The following is a 21,682-nucleotide window of genomic DNA, read 5'->3' on the forward strand; positions in this document are numbered from 1 at the left end:
CCGGGATGCATCTCGTACAATCCCGTGAATTTCTGACACCGGGTCCTGACAACTCCTAAATTGCTACGAAGTATTGTATTTGTTAATCAAAAATTTTGTGAAGAACCACCCTAAAGGTAGGTTGTTTTGTGAACAACTAACCGATTTTTTTTATTTGTGAACAACTACCCATAAGATAGCAAATGCATGTCTAGCACTACCCATTAATGAATTCCGTCCAAAAAGTTACTGTTTGTGGAGTCTACTCATATGATTTCTCCCCCATTTAACTCCCTTTCTAAATTAATTACGATTACGATTAACACTTAATTTAGGTGTCATTGTGATTTATAACTTGTTTATCAGTGATTTAAACTTTCAATTTCATTTGCAATTGAATTAATTTGTAGTAAATTAGAAACAAATTTTTTTTAGGGTTCAATTGAATTTAGGGCTTTATTGATGGGGCTTACATTAATGAAATTGAGGGGTTGTGGATAAATAGTAAAATAAAATAAAATTTTAGATGGGTACCAAAGTTAATAAAAGGCCTTTTTTAAGGTATTAAATGTAAATTTTTCCTAATTTTTAAACTAATATGTCAAAAAAATGTTAATTTACATACCAATATGATAAATTGACCTAACTTGTTATATGAGCAACATATTAGATGAATGATTGAAACCAATAAAGACGAATATAATAATAATAATAATAATAATAATAATAATAATAATAATAATAATAATAATAATTTATAGTAAATGGTTAAAATTAAGATTATTAAATTAATTTTTCTTCCCGTACAAAACATAAAAAATATGAAATTAATACTGTACTCTATACTTTTTTTTTTGTATAAAAAAAAAACACAAAATTAATCCCACAATTACCAGATATATCTAACTTCATTTAGTTCACTTTATTTTTGCAAAATATATTATTATTTACTGAATTATTTTTTTTTAAGGCAAAGTTACTCTTGGGTAAATATTTGGTTCAGGAGAGAGAAAAAGAGATCTTCGTCCCCATCCTTCTGTTATAAGCTTCTCCCTTACAAACTTCACTTGCTATTCCACCGATAAGAGTGAGAAAGAGAGAGACGATCTACGCAATTCGATTTCAACCATTGCAGATCCACCAACAATGGCGCAACCTCTGATTAAGAAAGATGACGATCGAGATGATGAATGTAAACATTTCTCTCCCTAATTTTGCTCCATTTTTGTTTCAATTAATTTTTGTAGGATTTTCATCGTGATTTATTCGAGTTAATTTTACCGACATTTGATCAAATTTTTGGAATGTCGGATCTATGAAATTAGGGCTGAATCTTAAATTATAATCGTGCATTTTGATGTAATTGAATTGATTTGATTGATCACAAGAATTAGGTTAGATCTAGGATTTAATTATGCAATTCGATTGAATTGTTGTGTAATTGGATCTGGAAATTTCGTTTGCAGCTGAATATTCTCCCTTTTTGGGGATCGAGAAGGGAGCTGTGCTTCAGGAAGCTAGGGTTTTCAACGATCCTCAGCTTGATCCTAGAAGATGTTCTCAGGTTTTCGACATTTTTCGCCTTCAATTTTGCCTTAATTTCTGAATTTAATGTTTTCGCATTGCTAAAGTTGTCTACTACATTGATGTACTTAGGTCATTACAAAACTGCTTTACTTGCTAAACCAAGGAGAGTCGTTTACAAAGGTTAGTGCTTAAATACTGTATTCGTCGATTCAACATATGTTCAGAACATTATTACTTTTAGCTCTAAATATAATCATTTTTTGAAATTATTTCAATGGGATCTGCTGTAGGTTGAAGCAACTGAAGTATTTTTTTCTGTTACCAAATTGTTCCAATCGAAAGATAACGGGTTGAGAAGAATGGTCTATTTGATGATAAAGGAACTCTCACCTTCTGCTGATGAGGTTACGTGCTGCGATTGTTATTTTGCCAGTATTAGTCTTGTAATGTGATACCATGTACAATGTTCTAGTATGATCTACGATGCTGACATATTTTCCCTAATTTTTGAAGGTTATTATTGTTACAAGTTCCTTAATGAAGGACATGAACAGCAAGACTGATATGTACCGAGCAAATGCTATTCGTGTGCTTTGTAGAATTACTGATGGAACACTCCTCACTCAGATTGAAAGGTATTTGAAACAAGCTATTGTTGATAAGAACCCTGTTGTTGCCAGTGCTGCGCTAGTCAGTGGTATTCACTTGCTCCAGGTTTGTTAACACACCTTCAGCAGCTACTTTGACATCCATATTTTGGTTTCGTTGCTTATATGTTTTGATGGTTTTCTAGACCAACCCTGAGATAGTGAAACGATGGAGTAATGAGGTGCAAGAGGCTGTTCAGTCACGTGCTGCTCTGGTGCAATTTCATGCTTTAGCTTTGCTGCACCAGGTAATGTCTCTGTTATATTCTCGGTTTTCTATGTGCATGAGAATGACTGGGATAGGTATAAATCGTAGAATATATGTGTTGCTGTATGTGGTAATCAAGTTTTGGATTATTCTATTAATGATTAGGCTAGTTTGTAGCATGTTAGTCACCTTAAATGAAGGAAGAACAAGATTTGTTAAAGTGACTAAAGCTCATCATTTTCTAATCCATACAATCTACCTCCTGAGAATGTTTAAAATGCTTTATCTGTGGCATTGTGCTATTCTATTTTGATGCTTTTTATATAAAAATCAATTTGACCTTTTTATCGCATGCAGGGGTCATTGATAAAATTTACTCCGTACCGTTTACCTTAGAATATACAAAGTATATGTTTTGTTAATCTCAGCACTTCCTTCTTCCTTAGATGAGAAAAAGAAATGACTGCTTATGGATAATAAGTGATATTGTTTTTCTATATTTGTTGAGAAGATAAATTTCATCTTTTCCTTAGATGATTCTGTAACAAACAAGATAAGTACAAGAGAAGAGAAATGAAGATTAGGTTTTCACAGAAGGAAATATAGGAGACGGTTGGACAATAGAGGTGCATGCATAGTTGTTATTAATTTTTATGTTGTAATGCTGTAAAATTGAGATTAATTTATCAGATATTTTACACCTACACATATTCTTAGCTGTAACTATAATTTGCTTTTAGTTGTAACCAAGGGTGAAGTTTGTGGATCATGTTCAGTTTTTGAGTTTATGTCTAGAACATTGCATTTGCAGAAATTTAAAATGGTGCTTCTTGAATTTGCTCTGGTGCTGCTTGGAGAGGCATAGTGTAGGAAAGAAGGGAATTGATAATTGATTTGCAATTTAGATATGATACCTATGAAATTAATTCACATTGTACTTCATCTGTTTCTCAATAGATGTTTCAATTTGACTTTTATACTAATCCTATATAAATTTGTGTATATTTTATTACTGATATGTAAAAATAAATGTTGTTATTCTACTTGCTGGGTTAATCTCTATGTGTGTGTGTGTGTGCATTTATATTTTATAATTTTTATTTTAACGTAATTGAAGATATCAATGGCCTAAATAGCATGTTGGTAGATGTGTTCAGTCAGATGACGCATTATTGAGAAAGAAGTAATTGTTGCTTTTCTTCTGTGTGGGCTTAATGCATCATGGGGCAGGAGCTTATATTATCCCAATCACTAAAGTGTTTCAAAATGGCCCATCTCTTCCTTTACATTGGAAATTTTTGCTTGTTGGTGAGAATGTATTGAGAGAGTTGATGGATATGATCAGATGACTTCCTAATGAATGTGGGTAGCTGTACCAAATGAACTAGTACTACTTGATGCAAATGGACAATGTTTAGCATTTTTTTCAATTTTCTGTGCAACAAATTTTCATGGTGATGCATATGCCAAATGTCTAACCTTTCATCACGTATCATTACTCATTAGTAATTATTGCAATTTGCAAATGCCTTGGGTTTTTGTTTTTCTTTCTTTTCCTGTGTTTATCTGAAGTCCAAGTGCTTTTTGGAACCTGCAGATTAGACAAAATGACCGTCTGGCTGTGAGCAAACTAGTTTCGAACTTGACTAGAGGAACAGTGCGCTCTCCATTGGCACAGTGTCTCTTAATTCGTTTTATAAGTCAGGTGCAAGGCTTATGCTAGACCTCTGTCCCTTGGTTTTTTATGTCTACGTATTTCATCTTGGATGGCTATTTACTTAATAAAATTATTGCAGGTTATCCAAGAATCTGGAAGTACCCAAACAGGTGATCGGCCATTTTATGACTATCTTGAAGCCTGTCTACGTCATAAGGCGGAAATGGTTATTTTTGAAGCTGCAAGAGCAATTACTGAGCTTAGTGGTGTGACAAGCCGGGAGTTGACTCCAGCGATCACTGTCCTTCAGCTATTTCTCAGCTCTTCAAAGCCAGTCCTTCGGTTTGCTGCTGTTCGTACTTTAAACAAGGTATGCCTTTTCCTTTATTTGCTCTTGTTCGTACTGCTATCAATCCTATCATACCAGATTAACAGGCCACTCTTTGTTGTCAATCTTAAGTGTTAGATTATCATTTGTGTCTTGCTGCATCAGATTTTGTTTCAATTATGCTCTATGGTCTTTGAATAACTTTGCTATCTCCTTAATATCTTGTAAACATCCTTTGTTTCTTTGGCAAATTTCAAAAACCATTTCTTATAACCACAAATGCCAGTCTCAACTCATGAAAATATTATCACTAGCATTTGTTTTTTCTTTTTCCTTTCTTTTTATTTGCTTTTTTTTTTTTTTTTTTCCTTTTGTAATTCATCTCTGGCCTGGGTTTTGAATCTAAACTCATGTTAATTCAAATCTTTGTTTTTGTGCAGGTTGCTATGATGCATCCAATGGCAGTGACGAACTGCAACATTGACATGGAAAGCCTAATATCTGATCAAAATAGAAGCATTGCCACTCTTGCCATTACAACTCTTTTAAAAACTGGAAATGAATCAAGTGTAGACCGCCTCATGAAACAGATCACAAACTTCATGTCAGATATTGCCGATGAGTTCAAGATTGTTGTTGTTGATGCCATTAGATCTCTTTGTCTGAAGTTCCCTCTGAAATATAGATCACTGTAGGTGTACTACTTTCATTTGCTTTATAAACAGTTACTACATTTCTTTCTTTTTTTTTTTCTTTTTCTTTCTTTTTTTTTTCTTTTTTTTTCTGTGTTTTTTTTTTTTTTTTTTTTTTTTTTTTTTTTTTTTTTTTCTGTAGATTAGTATCTAGATGTTTTTATTATTGGATTTTTTATTACTGATCTTTCCCAATAACACTATTTCAGCATGAATTTCCTGAGCAATATTCTTCGAGAAGAAGGTGGTTTTGATTATAAGAAAGCAATTGTTGACTCTATTGTCATACTGATTAGAGATATCCCAGACGCAAAAGAAAGTGGGCTTTTGCACCTTTGTGAATTCATTGAGGACTGTGAATTTACGTACCTTTCCACTCAGGTTACAGTCCACACTTCTCTACAATGTGGTTGATTTATATTTAATTGTTTTTTAGTGAATCAATTGGTTCTAAGCTGCAACTTACTATTTGTTATTGTTTTTTATATGTTACTGCTTATCCAGATTCTGCATTTCTTGGGTGTTGAGGGGCCAAAGACAGCAGATCCTAGCAAATACATACGGTATATCTACAACAGAGTTATTCTTGAGAATGCCACTGTTAGGGCCAGTGCTGTAAGCACATTGGCAAAATTTGGTGCCATGGTCGATTCACTGAAGGTATTTAACTTGGTTTTACTGGTTTTCAAATGTATACTAATTGAAAATTGATGGCCTCTAATGGTGAGCTTTTTCTTGTGCAGCCCCGCATCTTCATTCTTTTGAGACGCTGCCTATTTGACAGTGATGATGAGGTAAAGCTTATTTTTTTCGCTTGACTTTTGTTTTACTCCTTTATTCTATCATACAGCGACTTCTTCTTTTGGTCCATTTTTTTGCTGGCGATTCATGACCCGAAATCATGTTGAGACTAAGGCATCTATTTTTCTCCTTTATTCTATCATATAGGAACATCCTTTTAACCAGAAGTTCAAACTACATATTTGATATTTCTGGTTAACCAAAAAAATAGTATTGTAGTAGCTCTATGGAACCACTGTATCTTGTTCAGAGTTGGTGAGAGTGAGGGATAGCTCAATTGTTTAGAGGCTCTCTTCTGGTTCCAAGAGATCTTATGATCGATTCTCATCACCCGCCCTTGTGGCTCTCTAAACACCAAAAATATCTTGTTCAGAGTTGGTAATGCAAACTAGGTTTTCTAAGGGCAACTCTTCTCTTTGAGGGCATGATCACATATTTTTGCTTCCTCTCGAATCTCGATATCTTTTTGAACTGTCTTTTCAATTTGTGATGAATCCTCTGTCCAAAAAATATTTCAATTTGTGTATGATTCTTTAGTCAATCATGAAAATGATGAGTTCACCAAAGGTTAATGGTACATAACATTTGAGGGCTGACAATCAAACTGTGAATGGCTACAGTCACAATAAAAAATGTTTTTCAGTCACCAAATTTTCGACATTTCTTTAACCTCATAATTCCTTTGTGATGGATACTCTTTGTTGTCTTTCATACATACCAGCCAAGTCCACCTTATCGTCTGCTATTCATTCTACACCATTTGTCCTGGCTTGTGGAATATGAGTGTACATAGATGTAGAATTGCTTCTCTTAATTTATTTGGTAATGCTAGGCTTTATCTACCCTAAGATAGCTATGTTCTTATGAGTATTAGCTGACTCTTTGGGGTTTACAGGTTCGTGATAGGGCTACGCTTTATCTGAATACGCTGGGAGGTGATGGTGGAGTAGTTGAAACTGACGAAGATGCTAAGGAATTTCTCTTCGGATCTCTGGATGTCCCTCTATCCAATCTGGAAACTAGTCTAAAGAACTATGTAAGCATGCTTGTTAATGTATTTGATCATTGCTTTCATTGAAGCTATCTGTTCATTGGTTTGCTATTTATCCAGGAGCCCTCTGAAGAACCATTTGACATTAACTCTGTTCCCAAGGAGGTCAAGTCTCAGCCGCTTGCTGAGAAGAAAGCAACAAACAAGAAGCACCCGGGGTTGGATACTCCTCTTGCTGCTGCTTCAACTGGTGTGGATGCTTATGAGAAATTACTGTCCTCTATTTCAGAATTCTCGTCGTTCGGCAAGCTCTTTAAGGTTTGACTGAACCCTTGTTTTTAATTTGGGGAGGGGAGGGGATAGGGGGGGGGGGGAATTTGATATTGGGCGATTAATAATTTTGGTTTTGCTGATTATGCTCTTTACTTTTTCAGTCTTCAGCTCCTGTTGAGCTCACTGAAGCTGAGACAGAGTATTCAGTTAATGTTGTCAAGCATGTATATGATGGACACGTTGTATTCCAATACAACTGCACCAACACCATTCCTGAGCAATTATTAGAAGATGTAAGGCCTCTGATATATCAGAAAATGATTTCTCTATGCTCTTCAATCTTGTCTGTTGACCTTTGAGGTATTGTATGTTTTCTACTAGGTTACCGTTACCGTGGATGCTTCTGAAGCAGAAGAATTTGCCGAAATAGCATCTAAGCCTCTCAGGTCTCTTCCATATGACACTCCTGGACATACATTTGTCGCCTTCCAGAAGCCTGAGGGAGTGCCTGCTGTGGGCAAGTTTTCAAATAACTTGAGATTCATTGTAAAGGAGGTATACTTTTTACAAACATTTATGAATGTATTTCTCCCACCAGTCCTTCCTGTATATTTTTGTCATATTTAATCTAAAATGCTGCCCCTCACCTGTTGTAGCTCTCTGCTGTTTGCTGGGTAAATTACACAGGGATGAGTAAAATTTATGTGATTCTCTTGTGCTTACTTCTGCGTTTTTTTTTTTTTTTTTTTTGAATTCTTTGCATTAATGTTTCTACCCAGAGATCTTTCTGTGTATGTAGTAAGCATGCTACTTTCGTCTTGGACAGTCATTTTTGGTCTCTTTTTTCAGCTAATAGTATTGGCTGATGTCAAATAGGATAGTTGTACAAATATCTAATTTCGTCCTTTTGGTCTGGAACCTATTTGTTTCCTGTACGCAACTTCAATTCTTTAATGTATCCTTAGTATGCATGTTGGACACTCAACAATCCAACAAAGGCATGGATCCACCCAATGACCTTGATCCTCAAATATGTCTGGTATACATGCTTGTAATATGAAATGACATGCTAAAGCAGTATTGGTAAATAGGTTAGGTTGAGTAATACAGTTATATTTATTGGTAAGCTTGGGTAAGCTCATGGAAAAGTTGGTTAGGTTCAGTAATATAATTTTATATGTTGGTGCAGGTTGACCCATCTACTGGCGAGGTTATTGAGGAGGATGGTATGGAAGAAGACTACCAGCTTGAGGATGTGGATGTTGTGGCAGCCGATTACATGTTAAAGGTTGGTGTATCTAACTTCAGAAATGCTTGGGATAGCATTGGTGATGACTTTGAGAAAGTGGATGAATATGGTCTTGGCCCAAGGGAAAACCTGACAGAGGCAGTAAATGCTGTCATCAGCCTTCTCGGCATGCAACCTTGTGAGGTAAGCTAACAGAAATTAGTTACTTTGAAAATTTCCTAATGAACTAATCATATTGCCGGTTGAAGATCAAGGGAGAACAGGATTTAATTTTCCTTGTTTTGGGGTCCATTCTCCTTCCCTTTATTAATCTGCAAGTTCACTCCTCTTCCCTCACCTCTCTTCCATCTCTATCGTCCCCTCCCCTCCATAAATGCCAACCAAACCCTGAAATCTGTTGGGGCATGGGAAAACTGCTTTGGCTATTAGGTATTGCAGATATTAGTGTGTCTCTGCCAACTTCTGTTTCTTTACATTGAAGCAATCAAATTATATTAGCTTAGCCAACTTCTTATCAGCCTCTTTAAGGTAGAGAAAGAGAGCTCGTGCTTCCTGGCTATGGTTAATTCTTTTGGATTTTCTCGGACTGTCACTATATATTGCTTTCCACTGGCAAAAGGCTAAATGAAAATGCTAATGACTATTTCCCATTGTGTATGATCTTCAGGGTACTGAAGTGGTGCCAAGCAATTCAAGGTCACACACATGCCTTCTTTCTGGCGTATTCATTGGCAATGTGAAGGTTCTTGTTCGATTACAATTTGGTCTTGATTCAAACAGAGAAGTGGCGATGAAACTCGCTGTTAGATCAGAAGATGATGCTGTCAGTGACACAATTCATGAAATTGTTGCAAGCGGCTAAACATTATATATGTTGATTTTTTAGGTTAAAGTCATAGTGTGGGGCGGGAAACAGATGCTAGTTGTAGAGATGAGGATTTTCCCATACAAAGCAAGGTTGCCCTATTAATTCATTACAGATTCCTTATGAGTTTGCGCAAATTCTGTCTACAGTGAAGTCTGGTTCATGGTGTTGACGGGGATTGGTTGGTACTACAACTTACTGGCATACCCTGGTTGGTTGTACCCCTTAACCGAAAATCTGAAGCTCTTTTTTTGTTTGTTTGTTATATTTGTAGTATTGTGTATGAATCTATCCATTTTTCCCCGATATCATGAGATACTTGTGTATTCACTAAAAAGTTGAACAATAAAATGTTATTCCTATTTTAATCATTGCATTATATGAACCTCGTTCTTTATTTCATATAAGTTGGCTGTTTTCATAAAACATTTTTATGTTACATATCATTTGTGCTGCCCATAAAGCTGTCGTGTGATATAATATCGGGATCTGTAATTTGCTCAAAGCTCCATTTTTCTAAGCCAACATCACTAACCTCCAAAGTTCGACCTAAACATCTAGTCAAGTACGTTGTAACCTTGTAACATGTATTATATCTGTACTTCACTTGCCTAGATGGAAGGATCCAAGATTGCTTCTTGGGTAGGGCTGGTTTCAACTTTCAAGTGCATTGTATATTAATGTGGTTCCCCTGACATTTCTCTAGTCGGGATGCTTGCCTACACAAGCAGTATTCAAAAATCGATGTGCAATACTTGTCATCAGATCTTTGCTCTGTAATCATATTTTACGTTTTAAAACTTTTGTCGAGTAGAATTGATGAGAGAAAAATGTGGTATCTAAAATGATGTTTGTGGTGAAAAATTGTAATCTCTATGTACATGCATGTTATGGAACAATTTTTTAGGGACGTATAAAGAAGGAAAATGGGACCTTTCTGTTGTCATAAATTAGTATAAATAGAAATTACGTAAATATGGAAATTTTTGACCTGTACACACTAGCTGAACAATGGGGGAAAGATTACAGAGATTCATTTCCATTTGGCATAAAATTTATCATCACCACACAACAACATTTTCTTCAATGAAATATGGACACTCCTTTGCATCAAATGCATATGCCTAGGCACTATTCTTCTTCTCAAGCTAAATGCAAAGTACTGGGGGAACTCTTTTATTTCATCAATGCTCCTTTGCATCCCTTCTACCAAGTACTCAACCTTCGGCGCCATGTTATTCTCAATGCTATAGCCGAAAATTGCAGGCAACCTCGCACATGCTTTTATTGACTCGTCATATGTAAACCCAATGCTCCTTAAGAAGTCAAGCTTAGTCTCAAACTTACTAACACGCGTATTAAGAAGGTGGGCGTTGAGATTAGTTGGTGAATTCAGCCTCTCGAGACCTATACTTGTAAGAAAGGCGAGTGTTGGCCTCAAGCAGTAGTCAACATTGGAGAACAAGAGATCAGGACAGCAAAGAATAAGTCCACAGGATTCATGAGTAGACGCAGCAACATCAGTAGCCAAGAAACTGAATACAGGTCCAATATCAGCTGGTTCAAGATCAGACAAGAAGAGTTTTGGGCAACTGGTAGTAAGTTTTGGGATATCGCTATCTGAAAATCCTTTAGATTTTAGGAATTTGATGATGGTGAGAATTTTATCCAAACTCGCATGAGAGGGCACATTGGTGCTTTTGGGATTCGAATCTACAATGCCAAGATTTCTTAGGTAGGCTAGTTTTTCACGGTATGAAGTGCGGAAGCGGATGGCAGTGGCAGGGGAAGAAGACAGAGAGCAGATGACACTGGCACTGGCAGGAGGAGACAACGGGGACTGGTAGCTCGAACTTCGAAGGTGTGAGAAGCAGACCTTAGACGTTGGGCAGAAAGAAAGTAGCATCTCCAAAATTTTCAGCAAGAGTTATCATTGAATTCAGGGGTAGATGGGATATGATAAGATGATAAGATAATGGTTGATGCAAAAAATTGTGGGTGTGGCCCCAAAAAAATTGGCATTTTATGAACTTTCCAAATTGCTTTGTACTAATGCAAAGATCTTTAACTACATGACCAAAATGATAGAACCATAAAATAGCTGCTTACATGAGTTTAAATTTATCTTATTATTCTGGCCAATTAAACTCAAACGAAATGCAACGGCTAACAGAATTACAGAATGCCCAAAAAATTTAACTGACAGAAAACAAAACTAAACATAACAGAATATAATTATGCAATTTGTTCCAATCATTTCTTGACACAAATTATAGCATGGCTTGTGACACAATTCAGTAGGCATAACACACAAACATTTCATTCAATATAAATTTGCACTGTGATGCGCTAGAGATGCAATGAAAAATAAGTGAGAGCAAGTGAGAAATGATATCAGAAAGATTTTTCCATAATTTGTAGGTGAAATTTATTCGATCATAAAACTACAATTTCATGTAAGATATTATTCAACAGTTCCATAGCATTAAAACAAACAAATTTCAGAAGAAGCTCGGGTCAAAACAATACAGCCTTGAGAAACACTTCTACTTCAATGACAATGCATTGTCTTTCTTCAATTCTGGTACCGGATAAGGATCCTACAGCAAAACACAAACAAGCTCAAAATAAGTTGGTGCAAACCATAATTTATAAGTTTAAGCATTGAGAGCTAGAACTGCGGATTATTTGAACATAAGGATAGATAAAGCATCCAGCAACATAAGGATAGATAAAGCATCCAGCTATAAATTCAGAAAGGAATACATCTCATGAATCCCACCATGTTAGTTCAGCATAAGCATTAACCACTGTAAACACAGAGAAATTCCTACTAAATAGTAAGCCACCCTTCTCTTGTTCCACAAACAAAACATCTAGTTAACTCGGAGATTATTATTATGAGTATTATAAAGCATTGTCACGGAAATATAGGTTCCCTGGAGTCCTCATAAAAAACCACGAGAATGTTATACAGGTACTAGATTACACTACTCCTCACAATATCATTGAATAAACAATCCATTTTCAAATTAAAGAAAAAGGAGTCTAGATTAAAATACATACCAATCTGCCAAATGCGTAGACAGACTAAAGGAGAAGACAACATCCTAACCAAAGTTCACAATCTAAATGTCAAGGTATTTATGATTAGAAGTTAAAATAATGTTTATGTAATCATCATGAAAATGAGTTTAACTTAACAATATCAAACAAACAATTTTACTATCCTAGAAAAATCTAAGCACCCTTCACAAACCCCATGGCAATCGAACAACTTGACAAGATCATCAAGAAAATACTCCAAGAAACAAATTTACTACCCTAGAAACACCCGAGCTAATAAATCAGATCCACTCATTAGAATCCATTCATTCATCTCAATCAAGAAAACGACTAAAATTTAACAAAGCTTACAAAATCAAGAAAATGAGTATACTGTAACAATCTCCAAGAAACAATTTTACTACCCTAGAACTATCCAAGCTAAAGAATCAAATCCCCTTTGAAAAACCCTCCATTCGCATCAGTCAAAACATAACATAAGCCAAAGTACTAAGCTATAACGAGGCTTAATTCGAAATTGATGACAAACTATAAGGTATTCTAACAAATTTGGACATAATAGGCATACCGCATATGGCAAGAAAATAACAGCAACAACAACAAAACAGAACTACCAAAGTTCGTTTCCCAATTGGATGGGGTTGATTGCATAAACCAAGAATATACTCCGTTCCTCGAATAGCCATCCACATAGGCATATGCCAAAATAAATGAGGATAACATCAAATAGAAATTTCAGCAGAATTAATCTTTCTTGAATAATTCCATCTCAAAACTTTACTCTCTTCTCATTCAAATATTGTCAAATAAGCCTACTATATTGACTAGCTAAGTTTAACAATCTTTCTTGAATGTTTGGCTATATTTTATCAACGAAATCGTTTATCTTCCTAGCTAAACAAATCTAAATCAATGAAATAACATAACCCATCAAAAACAAATATTCAACTCAATAAAAACATCATGTTAACCCTAAAAAATCAATTATACTTCATATATAATTTCAACTTCAAATTCATTGATAATTTCAAAATTCTGATAGTTAGGTATAGATATAAAAATCGTAACTTTAAGAAATTGTAATCGTAAAATCGATTAACATGATGAATTGATGATAAATCAAAAAGTCAAATCTAGGGGTGAATTAGAGGAAGGAGAAGAAAGAGACTAACTTTGCGATTGAAAAGGAGATCTCCGAGAGCGACGGCACCGACAATTCCGGCGGTGACAACCGCGGTGCTGCTGAGCAAACTCCATTTTCTGTATATCATTTTCCCTTTTCTAGTTTTCACTCTCTGACTCCTGATTCCGTCGTTCTGTTTCTTCTTCTTTTGATGCTGTGCTTTTTTTTTTTTTCTTTATTTATTTATTTATTTATTTATTTATTTTAATACTCGTATTATTTAAGCCTTAATTTATAGTCTCTCTGTCTCTCATATATACTTCATTCGTTTCGTAACAATACTTGCACTAAGCTTTTGAAAATTCATAGGGTAGAGATCATAGGGTAAATTTTACTTCGTATAATATTGACTATAGTTAATAAAGATATACATATTATTTGTCTTCAAAAAATGTATATTTTCTGTCCCATAATTTAGTTTCTATTTTCCTATTTTGGAGATCCAAAATATTGTTCTGCACATGTAATAATATGCCTTGTTATAAGACGGAGGGAGTACATATTATTTAATTAATAATTAGAGAGAGAAATAATAATAATAATAATAATAATAATAATAATAATAATAATAATAATAATAATAATAATAATAATAATAATAAATATAAGTGGGTAAGAAAAAAATATTACTCTTTCAATACTTATACAAGTGGGATAAAAGAGAATAATATTACGGAGTAAAAATATCTATGCAAGTGGGGTTAGTAGGTTCTTACCAAATTAGTAATTGTTGCAATTATTATGAAATGAATGTAAATGAAAAATGTTGCGATTATTACGAAACAGATGGAGTATTACAGGGCATATTTCACTTTTTTTTATCGCAAGACAAAACTTATATTTCCTCTTTTTGACCTAAGACTCTCTAATTATGAAGTAATACATTAAAAAAAAAAAAAAAAAAGTAGTCTTGTGACTTTGTTGAGAGATATTGCTGGCTTTGTTCTTTTGTAATTCTTTTTTAAGCGTAACCAACTTTAATATTCAAATTTGAAAGGTTGCTTAAAATGAATTAGGCCCTATATCATGAGATGGAGAGTTTTTTTTTTTTTTTTTTTTTTTTTTTTTTTTTTTTTTTTTTTTTTTTTTTTTTCTCTGACGGGAAGTATTGATGTATTTGTCTTTTATTACATGGAATATTGAATCAAAGAAAATTTGTTGAATAAATCTCATTTTTCCACAACTACTTAAAGTTTGTTTAATTTTTTTTTTTGACGAGAAAAAGTTTGTTTAATTTTAAATAGCCTATAGTTGGTTAAAAAAGTAGACCAATGTATAAAGTTCAATGAAAGGAAGCTTATGGAATAGACTGTATTATGCATCATCAAAAAAAGAACTTTTATTTAACATGAATGCCAATATGCCATCACATCCAAACACAAAAAGTTCAGATACACAAAACATAGAAGCCTTAATCCAAAAAACAGGGTTCAGATTCTTCAGAAACCATTGTTTAACAGGTCTAAGCGCAAACATTTTGATCTCCTTAAGCTTCTTATGGCGGGATTTACACAAGGCTGCTGTTGCAATTTTGTCAGTCATAAGTTCATAACAATTTAAAAAGCAGAATGCATTCACACCAAAAATTACTTCAACTTTATGATAAACCAGGGATTCTTGCCGTTCAAAGCTCATTGAGCAAATTTTCACACCAAAATTCAGTGTTGTAACTAAAAGATAACTATAACTAAATCATTAGCATCTCCATGAAAGTTTACAAGAAAAGAGAAATACAAAGGATTAATTTACAATATACGAGAGAGTAGAATTGAATATTTTGGTTCAAACAGTGACGATAAGTCTGATAATTAATGAGATCATTTAGCTGTCATTAGAGATTAGATCACCCGCCTATGACCACCAAAAGCCCAAATCTGCGGAACAAACAAAAAACAAAATGATCACTAGATTCAATTTCAGATGAATTAGAAACTCGGTTAAATGAGAAAAAATAAAAATAAAAAACAGATCTAAAATTCTTAGTGATCAGGAGATTTCAAACAAACAGAAACTAATGAACAATTTTGATTATCATTGTACGCAAAAGAACATCTGTCATAGAAAGAAATCTTTGATAAACATGAAATCAATGATAATTCAGACTTAGGTTCTGCGAAATAGTAATAAACATGAAATCTTTAATAGAAAAAAATCTTTAATAAACATGAAATCTAAAATCAAGACTCAGGAGTAGTGGATTGGGTTACAGAAATGACCCAATAAAAATATTGAGCAAATTAAGGTTCTGCGAACACACACACAGGGAGAGATAAGGTGCTCTAACCTTAAGGTTTGTGTCCCAACTTCCAGTACAGAGGGCGCTCCCATCCGCTGACAAGCCCAGACAACTGATTCTTCTACCATGTGTGTTTTGAAGAGACCCTAAATTCAGAACCACCTGTGATAACAAACACATCACATCTGTCCATTATTACAATAGAAAGCTATTAATATCGCAGTTAAATGAAACAGGTCAGATCGCACTCAGAGCATACTGAGACTGGCCAAGTATGTAAAGCAGATAAACACATCTGCTTAAGGACAGCAAAGGGATAGCAGACAATAGGCTATAATCTAACCCCCCAGATCAAGAGCCTGAATGCTTCATTAATGGTTGATTTTCTGCCATATTTTTTTTGTCAACAGTAGAATTTTTTTTCATATGGTTCAGTTTATGATCATTAATCTCTAATTTGGTTAGAGAAAACTAGCTATAAAACAATAAGTCCCAGGACCTCATTTATGTGGTGCATCATGCAGGCTATCCCCATAAAAAATGTAAAAACAAGGACAGCAGAAATTCATACCTCTGCCAGTAAAGTGTCCCAGACATAGCAATCACCGTTCGAATACCCTGCAAACAGAAGTCTTCCTGAAACGGAGAAAGCAATGGTTTTCACCTGAGGAACTTCATTTTCATCACGTGGCTGGTGGTACACTTGCAGTTGATGCCCAGTACGAATGTCAAACAATCTACATGTGCCATCATCTGATCCAGTGCCAAATCTGTTACCATCTGGAAAAAACTTCACAGTATTTACATCTCCCTCATGGCCATAGAATGTTCGCACAGCGCGACTTGCAACACGAGTATCCCACAATCGAGCAGTTGAATCACATGAGCCAGATACAAACATTTTACTGTTTGCTTTACTGATCGAAATGCTGAAATGTACACAGAAGAACAGTTTTCATCTGTAGCACTTAAAAAAATCAACCATAGTATTCTATTTCATATAGTTTTGCAAATAACAGGAAGGTAAATGAAACAATATACATGTCCAAAAGCGGACAACAAGGTAATAAAGCAACCGTAGAAAACTAAAGTGACTTGAAACGAAGCTGTCGTTTTCACATGCTTTATAGACAGGATATTGGATTTGATGATTCCGTTTTACAAGTAACAAAAAAAATCTAAACTTTTATACGATCAGAAAGTCCCATTATATAACTTTACATAGGTTCTTGATATGTTTGTTTGTTAGAAGAGACTAAAGGTTAAAAAAAAAAAAGCAGAAGAGAAGTTGTTAAATTAGATTCAGAACTAGCTTGTCCAACTTATTTTCTGTTTATTATTACATACAATAGAACTATGCATGTTCCACATATAATGATTACATATTATTTTAAGTGAGCTTGAAAATCGTTTATATAGTTGATTCTCTCAATATTTGCAAAATAAGAGAATGCCAACATGAAAGCTAAAGCATAACTGCGTGCCAATTGTGTATCAAGAATCTTTTATTTCTCACACAGCTAGGATAGTAGGATACAGCCCCATAAAAATAAAAAAATAAAAAAATAAAATAAAAAACAAGAAAAAACAAAAACAAAAAAAAACAAAAACAAAAAAAAAAAGAAAAAAAAACAAAAACAAAAACAAAAACAAAAAAAGAAAGAAAGAAAGAAAAATAATTCTAAGTTAATAGTGAATTTTCTGGTTCCTCAGCGTCAATAGATTCCAGAATCTACCCACAGCAATCAAACCACAAAAGGAAGCAGGCGAACAATTTGAACACCGGAAGAACACTAAGGCAGAGAAAGGCTAAGTAAGACTTCACAGTAAAAAGCATCACAAGCAACTATTTTCAGAAATACACTCTTTCCATGCCAACAAAGTGGAAAAGAAAGTCAAGCTTTACAGAATACAAAATTCTACTTCAAGTACCTCAAGACATCAGAAGTATGGCCAGATTGAAATTCACCTCCAAAGACTGATGTTCTTAATCCCGTAGTTGTATCCCATAGAATGCAGGTCTGATCACCGGAACTGGTAATCAAGTGGGTATCTTCATCTGGAGTGTATTGACAGCATGACACATAACCCTTGTGCCCACTAAGAGTTTTTGAAACAGGCAAATTCCCATCTTTATCGGTGGTAGAATTAAGGTTGAAGATTGAGCAGACACTGTCAAGGCCCCCACAAGCAACTGATTGACCAGTAGGAGAGAAAGCACATGTCATCACCCAAGCACAAGGCAGCTTGATGGCATGAGTCTTCTGGCTAGTGAGGGCATTCCAGACAATTAATCGTCCATCTTGAGATGCACTAACAATTCGGTTTTTATCAGGAGTCCAATCTAGTGAGTACACCTGGCATGCAATATACAATCAATGGCAAATTCATGATTGTAAGGACAAAAAGTTATTCAATGAAAAAAGCAATTCGCCAGATCTGGCAGCTATCTTTGTAAAATACAATTAGTTACCAGCAGCTAATTTTAACAGCAAATTATGGTTGAATTGAATCAACAACTCACACAAAGAGAAACCTGTATATGTCCTACATTAAGTTGCTTCCACGGCATTAATTTTCCTCTCCTCACATTCAATTAGCCCCAAATGGAGTTTGAAGCAGACTTTATATGACACTATGACAGTTTACAGCATGGAATTAAAACTCAACCATTCCGTTATATAACGGCCATTATGTAACAGATTTTGGATTTTCCATTCCACAAAACCACATTATAGAACACCGCAACAAAAATCACATCTTTCACCCCGCGTCATCCATTCTGTAGCGGTGATTTGCAGTGTTAGAACTTTTTTAAACCGTTACATCTGCTTAATATTTTAGTAATTGATTATTTAGTCTATAAAACATGATATTTAGTTATTTTTGTTCACCAAATATGTTACATGCTATTATTTTGATAAATATGGTTATTTTATATTCAAAGAATACTTATTTAACTTAAAGACTATAAACACCACTTAATCAATAAATGTGAATTATTTCGAAATTTCACACCGCGTTTGCCACGATCTGTTTTATTCGTCTGTTACAAGCCGTTCCCGCGACAACTCGATCGCGACTGCATCTTCAATTTTTTTTCTATTATGGAAAGGCAAAGCAACATGGTGAACACATTCTTTGTCCATAAATGGTTCACATAAATAAATAAAAAAATTATAGGATGTTTGAAAAGGCCATACCCTATCCTAAGATAGTAATCTTCTATTACTTGTATTAAATTTTCCAATCGGCTCCTACTTAAACTGAGGAACGTTGGTAAATGGAAAGCATAAGAATGCTCCAGCTAATTAAAGGATTTTTTAGTAAAAGTACTTTGTATGTCATTAAAGGGTAGAACAATGTAACAATCATTTTCTGATTAGAGTAGAATAAAGTGCCCTAGAATTCCCTCACTGCATCATCCTCAGTCTCAATAGCATTCACAATGCATTACATGCATGATGCATCCAAAAGAAACCACAAGTTCCCATGTTAACAGCACTTTGGCTAGAACTTTAGAAGCATGCATTATATGTCACTCAATACATAATGGTAAGATTATTTTCAAATTATTTTATACACCATATTACCAATGCAATGATCAATGTCAAATTAATATTCCAATACAATTTCAATAAAATTAATCCAAAGTTTTAATAAGAGTAAAATTGGTTAAAATTCCACGCAATTTCTTCACATAATCAGCATTATGCTCCACCAATTAGAGTACCAAATTTCATTTTGTTCAGATGCCAATCACTAAAACTAGAAATCAGGGTGACATAAAATCAATTACCTTAACACAAGTATAATATATAACAAAATTCCTCAATTTTATTTAAAAGGTGTAAAAAAAAGAAAGAAAAGGCGCTACCTTTCCGGTATGACCCTGCAATGTTCTACAGCACACAAGATCCGTCTGTCCAAAGCTCACCGCCGTCTTCCCTTGCGCCGCCGCAAAACTCGCAACTGCAAGAAAATCCACAAACAAAACATCCTCAATTTTCCTTAAAATCTCTTACTAAAAATAGAAAACTCACATTTTTTTTCCAGAAATATCAGATATATTCATTTTTAAGAGAGAAAAATCAGGAACAAACCATCAGTATCTAGAAGAAGACGACGTCGTTGCTTCAACTGTTCTCTAAGAGAATTAACTTGCTCTATTGCAGCAACATGACGTTCCTTCAATTCTGTCACCGACATTTTCTCTTTCTTCTCCTCCACCGTCGCCGCAACCGCCGCCATCTTCGTTGATTTCACACCAAAACAATCAAAAATCTAATCTCCACGACATTGAAGCAGAAAATCCTCAAATTCAAACCCTAATTTACTAAAATTAGGGCAATTTCAAGGGAAACTGAAAAAAACTGCAGAAATCGATTCTCAAGCTGAACAATCCTCCAAAAAGCTGCAAACAATCTCACAAACCCTAATTAAAGTCAGAAATCGCTGAAATTAGTTGAAATGTAGCAAATAAAATCTGAAATTCAAAATGAGAGAGAATTGGGCGAGAATTTTAGGGTTCTGGAAAAATGTAAGAAATGGAGGAGAGAGAAAAATGAGAGCATGTAAGAAGAAGAAAAGTGGAAGTGGTGGAAATGTTAGACAAAATGAAATGAGAGAGAAGAGAGAGAAGTTGGTGTTTTTGTGAGAGATGATTAGCTGACAAACTTGTGAAGAGGAAAGTTGACTGATAACAGCCGGCGGGGCCCTGATATTAGGCGTGTGACGTGGACTTAATGCGTAGGGTCCGTCGAAAAATAGTATTACAACGGTTACGTTACGTGGATATACATCCTTCTTTTTGTTTTGACACAAACCATAGCTTAGCATATTATTACGTCAACAAAAGTTCGAGATCATTACAAATCGCCCCATGAATTTCCGGGGTATACTCTTCTAACCAAACTCTGAAATCACTGAAAGAACTACTAAGATTAGCTAAGCAATGGGCAACACAATTACCCTTTCTTTTCACAAACGAAAAGGAACAAGAGACACATTGAGAAACAAGACTAAGAATGTCCCGTATCACATTCCCAAAGGCAGTTGGAAGCGTGAGCCCCTTCTTCATATGGAGGAATAACTTGATGCTATCAGTTTCAAGGATGAAATTCCTAAACCCAGCCTCCAAAGCAATCACAAGTGACTGCCGCATTGCAACTGCTTCACCCAAATCCACCTCAAAACTGCCCAGAAAATGCGAGCAGTAGGCCAGCACCACCTCACCTTCAGCATCCCTAACTACTCCACCCACACCAAGCTGATTCTGTTGGCTGAAATTAGCATCAGAGTTAAGCTTATACACCCCAGCAGGGGGGGCCTTCCATACAGAGCCCAGACATGGCATTGCAGGGGAAGCTACTTTCATTGCCTCTTCGTACTCACCCACAAGGCTCATTGCCTTGTGAATTATGTCATACTCGAGTCTCAATTTCTTCTCAAAACCCCACGAATTTCTCTGCAGCCAAACCCCCCACGCAACACACCAAAAAATATCCCACCATCTTGGCTCTTTCACACTGACACTCCTGCTATCACACCAAGTTCGAAAACAATCCCCCATCTCATTGCTTGTGTCTATTCTTAGCACAATATGTTTCCATATCGATGCTGCTTTTGGGCAGAGAAGAAGCATATGCATAATCGTTTCATCCTCATCCCCACACATGGGGCAGATTTGATCAATTTTCATGCCACGAGCAGCAAGACTCGCACGAACCGGGATGGCATTCTTGATGCATCTCCAAGCAAAAAACTTAATTTTTTGAGGGACATTAGCTTTCCATATAATCTTCCAATTAAAAGGGGGAGGAACACTAGATGAGGATGCTCTACTCAATTCTTCCTATTCAATCAGAAAGTGATAAGCACTCTTAACACTATACAAACCATCCCTCGAGTGATGCCAACACCATTCATCCAATGTATTGAACATTGGAATCGAAATATTGCAAATTTCCTGGACTTCCCT

The 21,682-nt window shown here is 35.0% G+C and overlaps 3 protein-coding genes and 1 long non-coding RNA gene across 4 annotated transcripts; 1 reads left to right on the plus strand and 3 right to left on the minus strand.

The window, feature by feature from the left end:
• Nucleotides 1–986: 986 nt before the first annotated feature.
• LOC145589842 (coatomer subunit gamma-like) lies at nt 987–9,586 on the plus strand. Its single transcript, XM_081646528.1, has 18 exons — nt 987–1,171; nt 1,446–1,543; nt 1,636–1,686; nt 1,797–1,910; nt 2,020–2,220; nt 2,300–2,401; nt 3,959–4,066; nt 4,158–4,388; nt 4,787–5,037; nt 5,248–5,419; nt 5,543–5,698; nt 5,782–5,832; nt 6,735–6,875; nt 6,951–7,148; nt 7,265–7,396; nt 7,485–7,658; nt 8,293–8,535; nt 9,020–9,586. Exons 1-18 carry the CDS (start codon nt 1,126–1,128, stop codon nt 9,212–9,214), a joined length of 2,664 nt encoding a protein of 887 aa, XP_081502654.1. The 5' UTR covers nt 987–1,125; the 3' UTR covers nt 9,215–9,586.
• A 547-nt stretch (nt 9,587–10,133) lies between these two features.
• LOC145588130 (transcription termination factor MTEF1, chloroplastic-like) lies at nt 10,134–11,217 on the minus strand. The gene has a single exon (XM_081644778.1). It carries the CDS (start codon nt 11,121–11,123, stop codon nt 10,251–10,253), a length of 873 nt encoding a protein of 290 aa, XP_081500904.1. The 5' UTR covers nt 11,124–11,217; the 3' UTR covers nt 10,134–10,250.
• A 361-nt stretch (nt 11,218–11,578) lies between these two features.
• Nucleotides 11,579–13,674, minus strand: LOC145588131 (uncharacterized). The gene is made up of 2 exons (XR_014101545.1): nt 13,456–13,674; nt 11,579–11,817 (listed from the first exon to the last, which is right to left on the minus strand). It is a non-coding gene; the product is annotated as an uncharacterized LOC145588131 (long non-coding RNA).
• A 1,365-nt stretch (nt 13,675–15,039) lies between these two features.
• On the minus strand, nt 15,040–20,350 carry LOC145589843 (guanine nucleotide-binding protein subunit beta-2-like). Its single transcript, XM_081646529.1, has 6 exons — nt 19,806–20,350; nt 19,580–19,674; nt 17,635–18,059; nt 16,274–16,631; nt 15,751–15,864; nt 15,040–15,340 (listed from the first exon to the last, which is right to left on the minus strand). The coding sequence occupies exons 1-6, from the start codon at nt 19,951–19,953 to the stop codon at nt 15,305–15,307; spliced, it is 1,176 nt and encodes a 391-aa protein (XP_081502655.1). The 5' UTR covers nt 19,954–20,350; the 3' UTR covers nt 15,040–15,304.
• Nucleotides 20,351–21,682: the final 1,332 nt, after the last annotated feature.

Source organism: Chenopodium album, chromosome 17 (assembly GCF_948465745.1).
Source record: "Chenopodium album chromosome 17, dcCheAlbu1.1, whole genome shotgun sequence".
In the NCBI taxonomy this organism is placed as follows: domain Eukaryota; kingdom Viridiplantae; phylum Streptophyta; class Magnoliopsida; order Caryophyllales; family Amaranthaceae; genus Chenopodium; species Chenopodium album.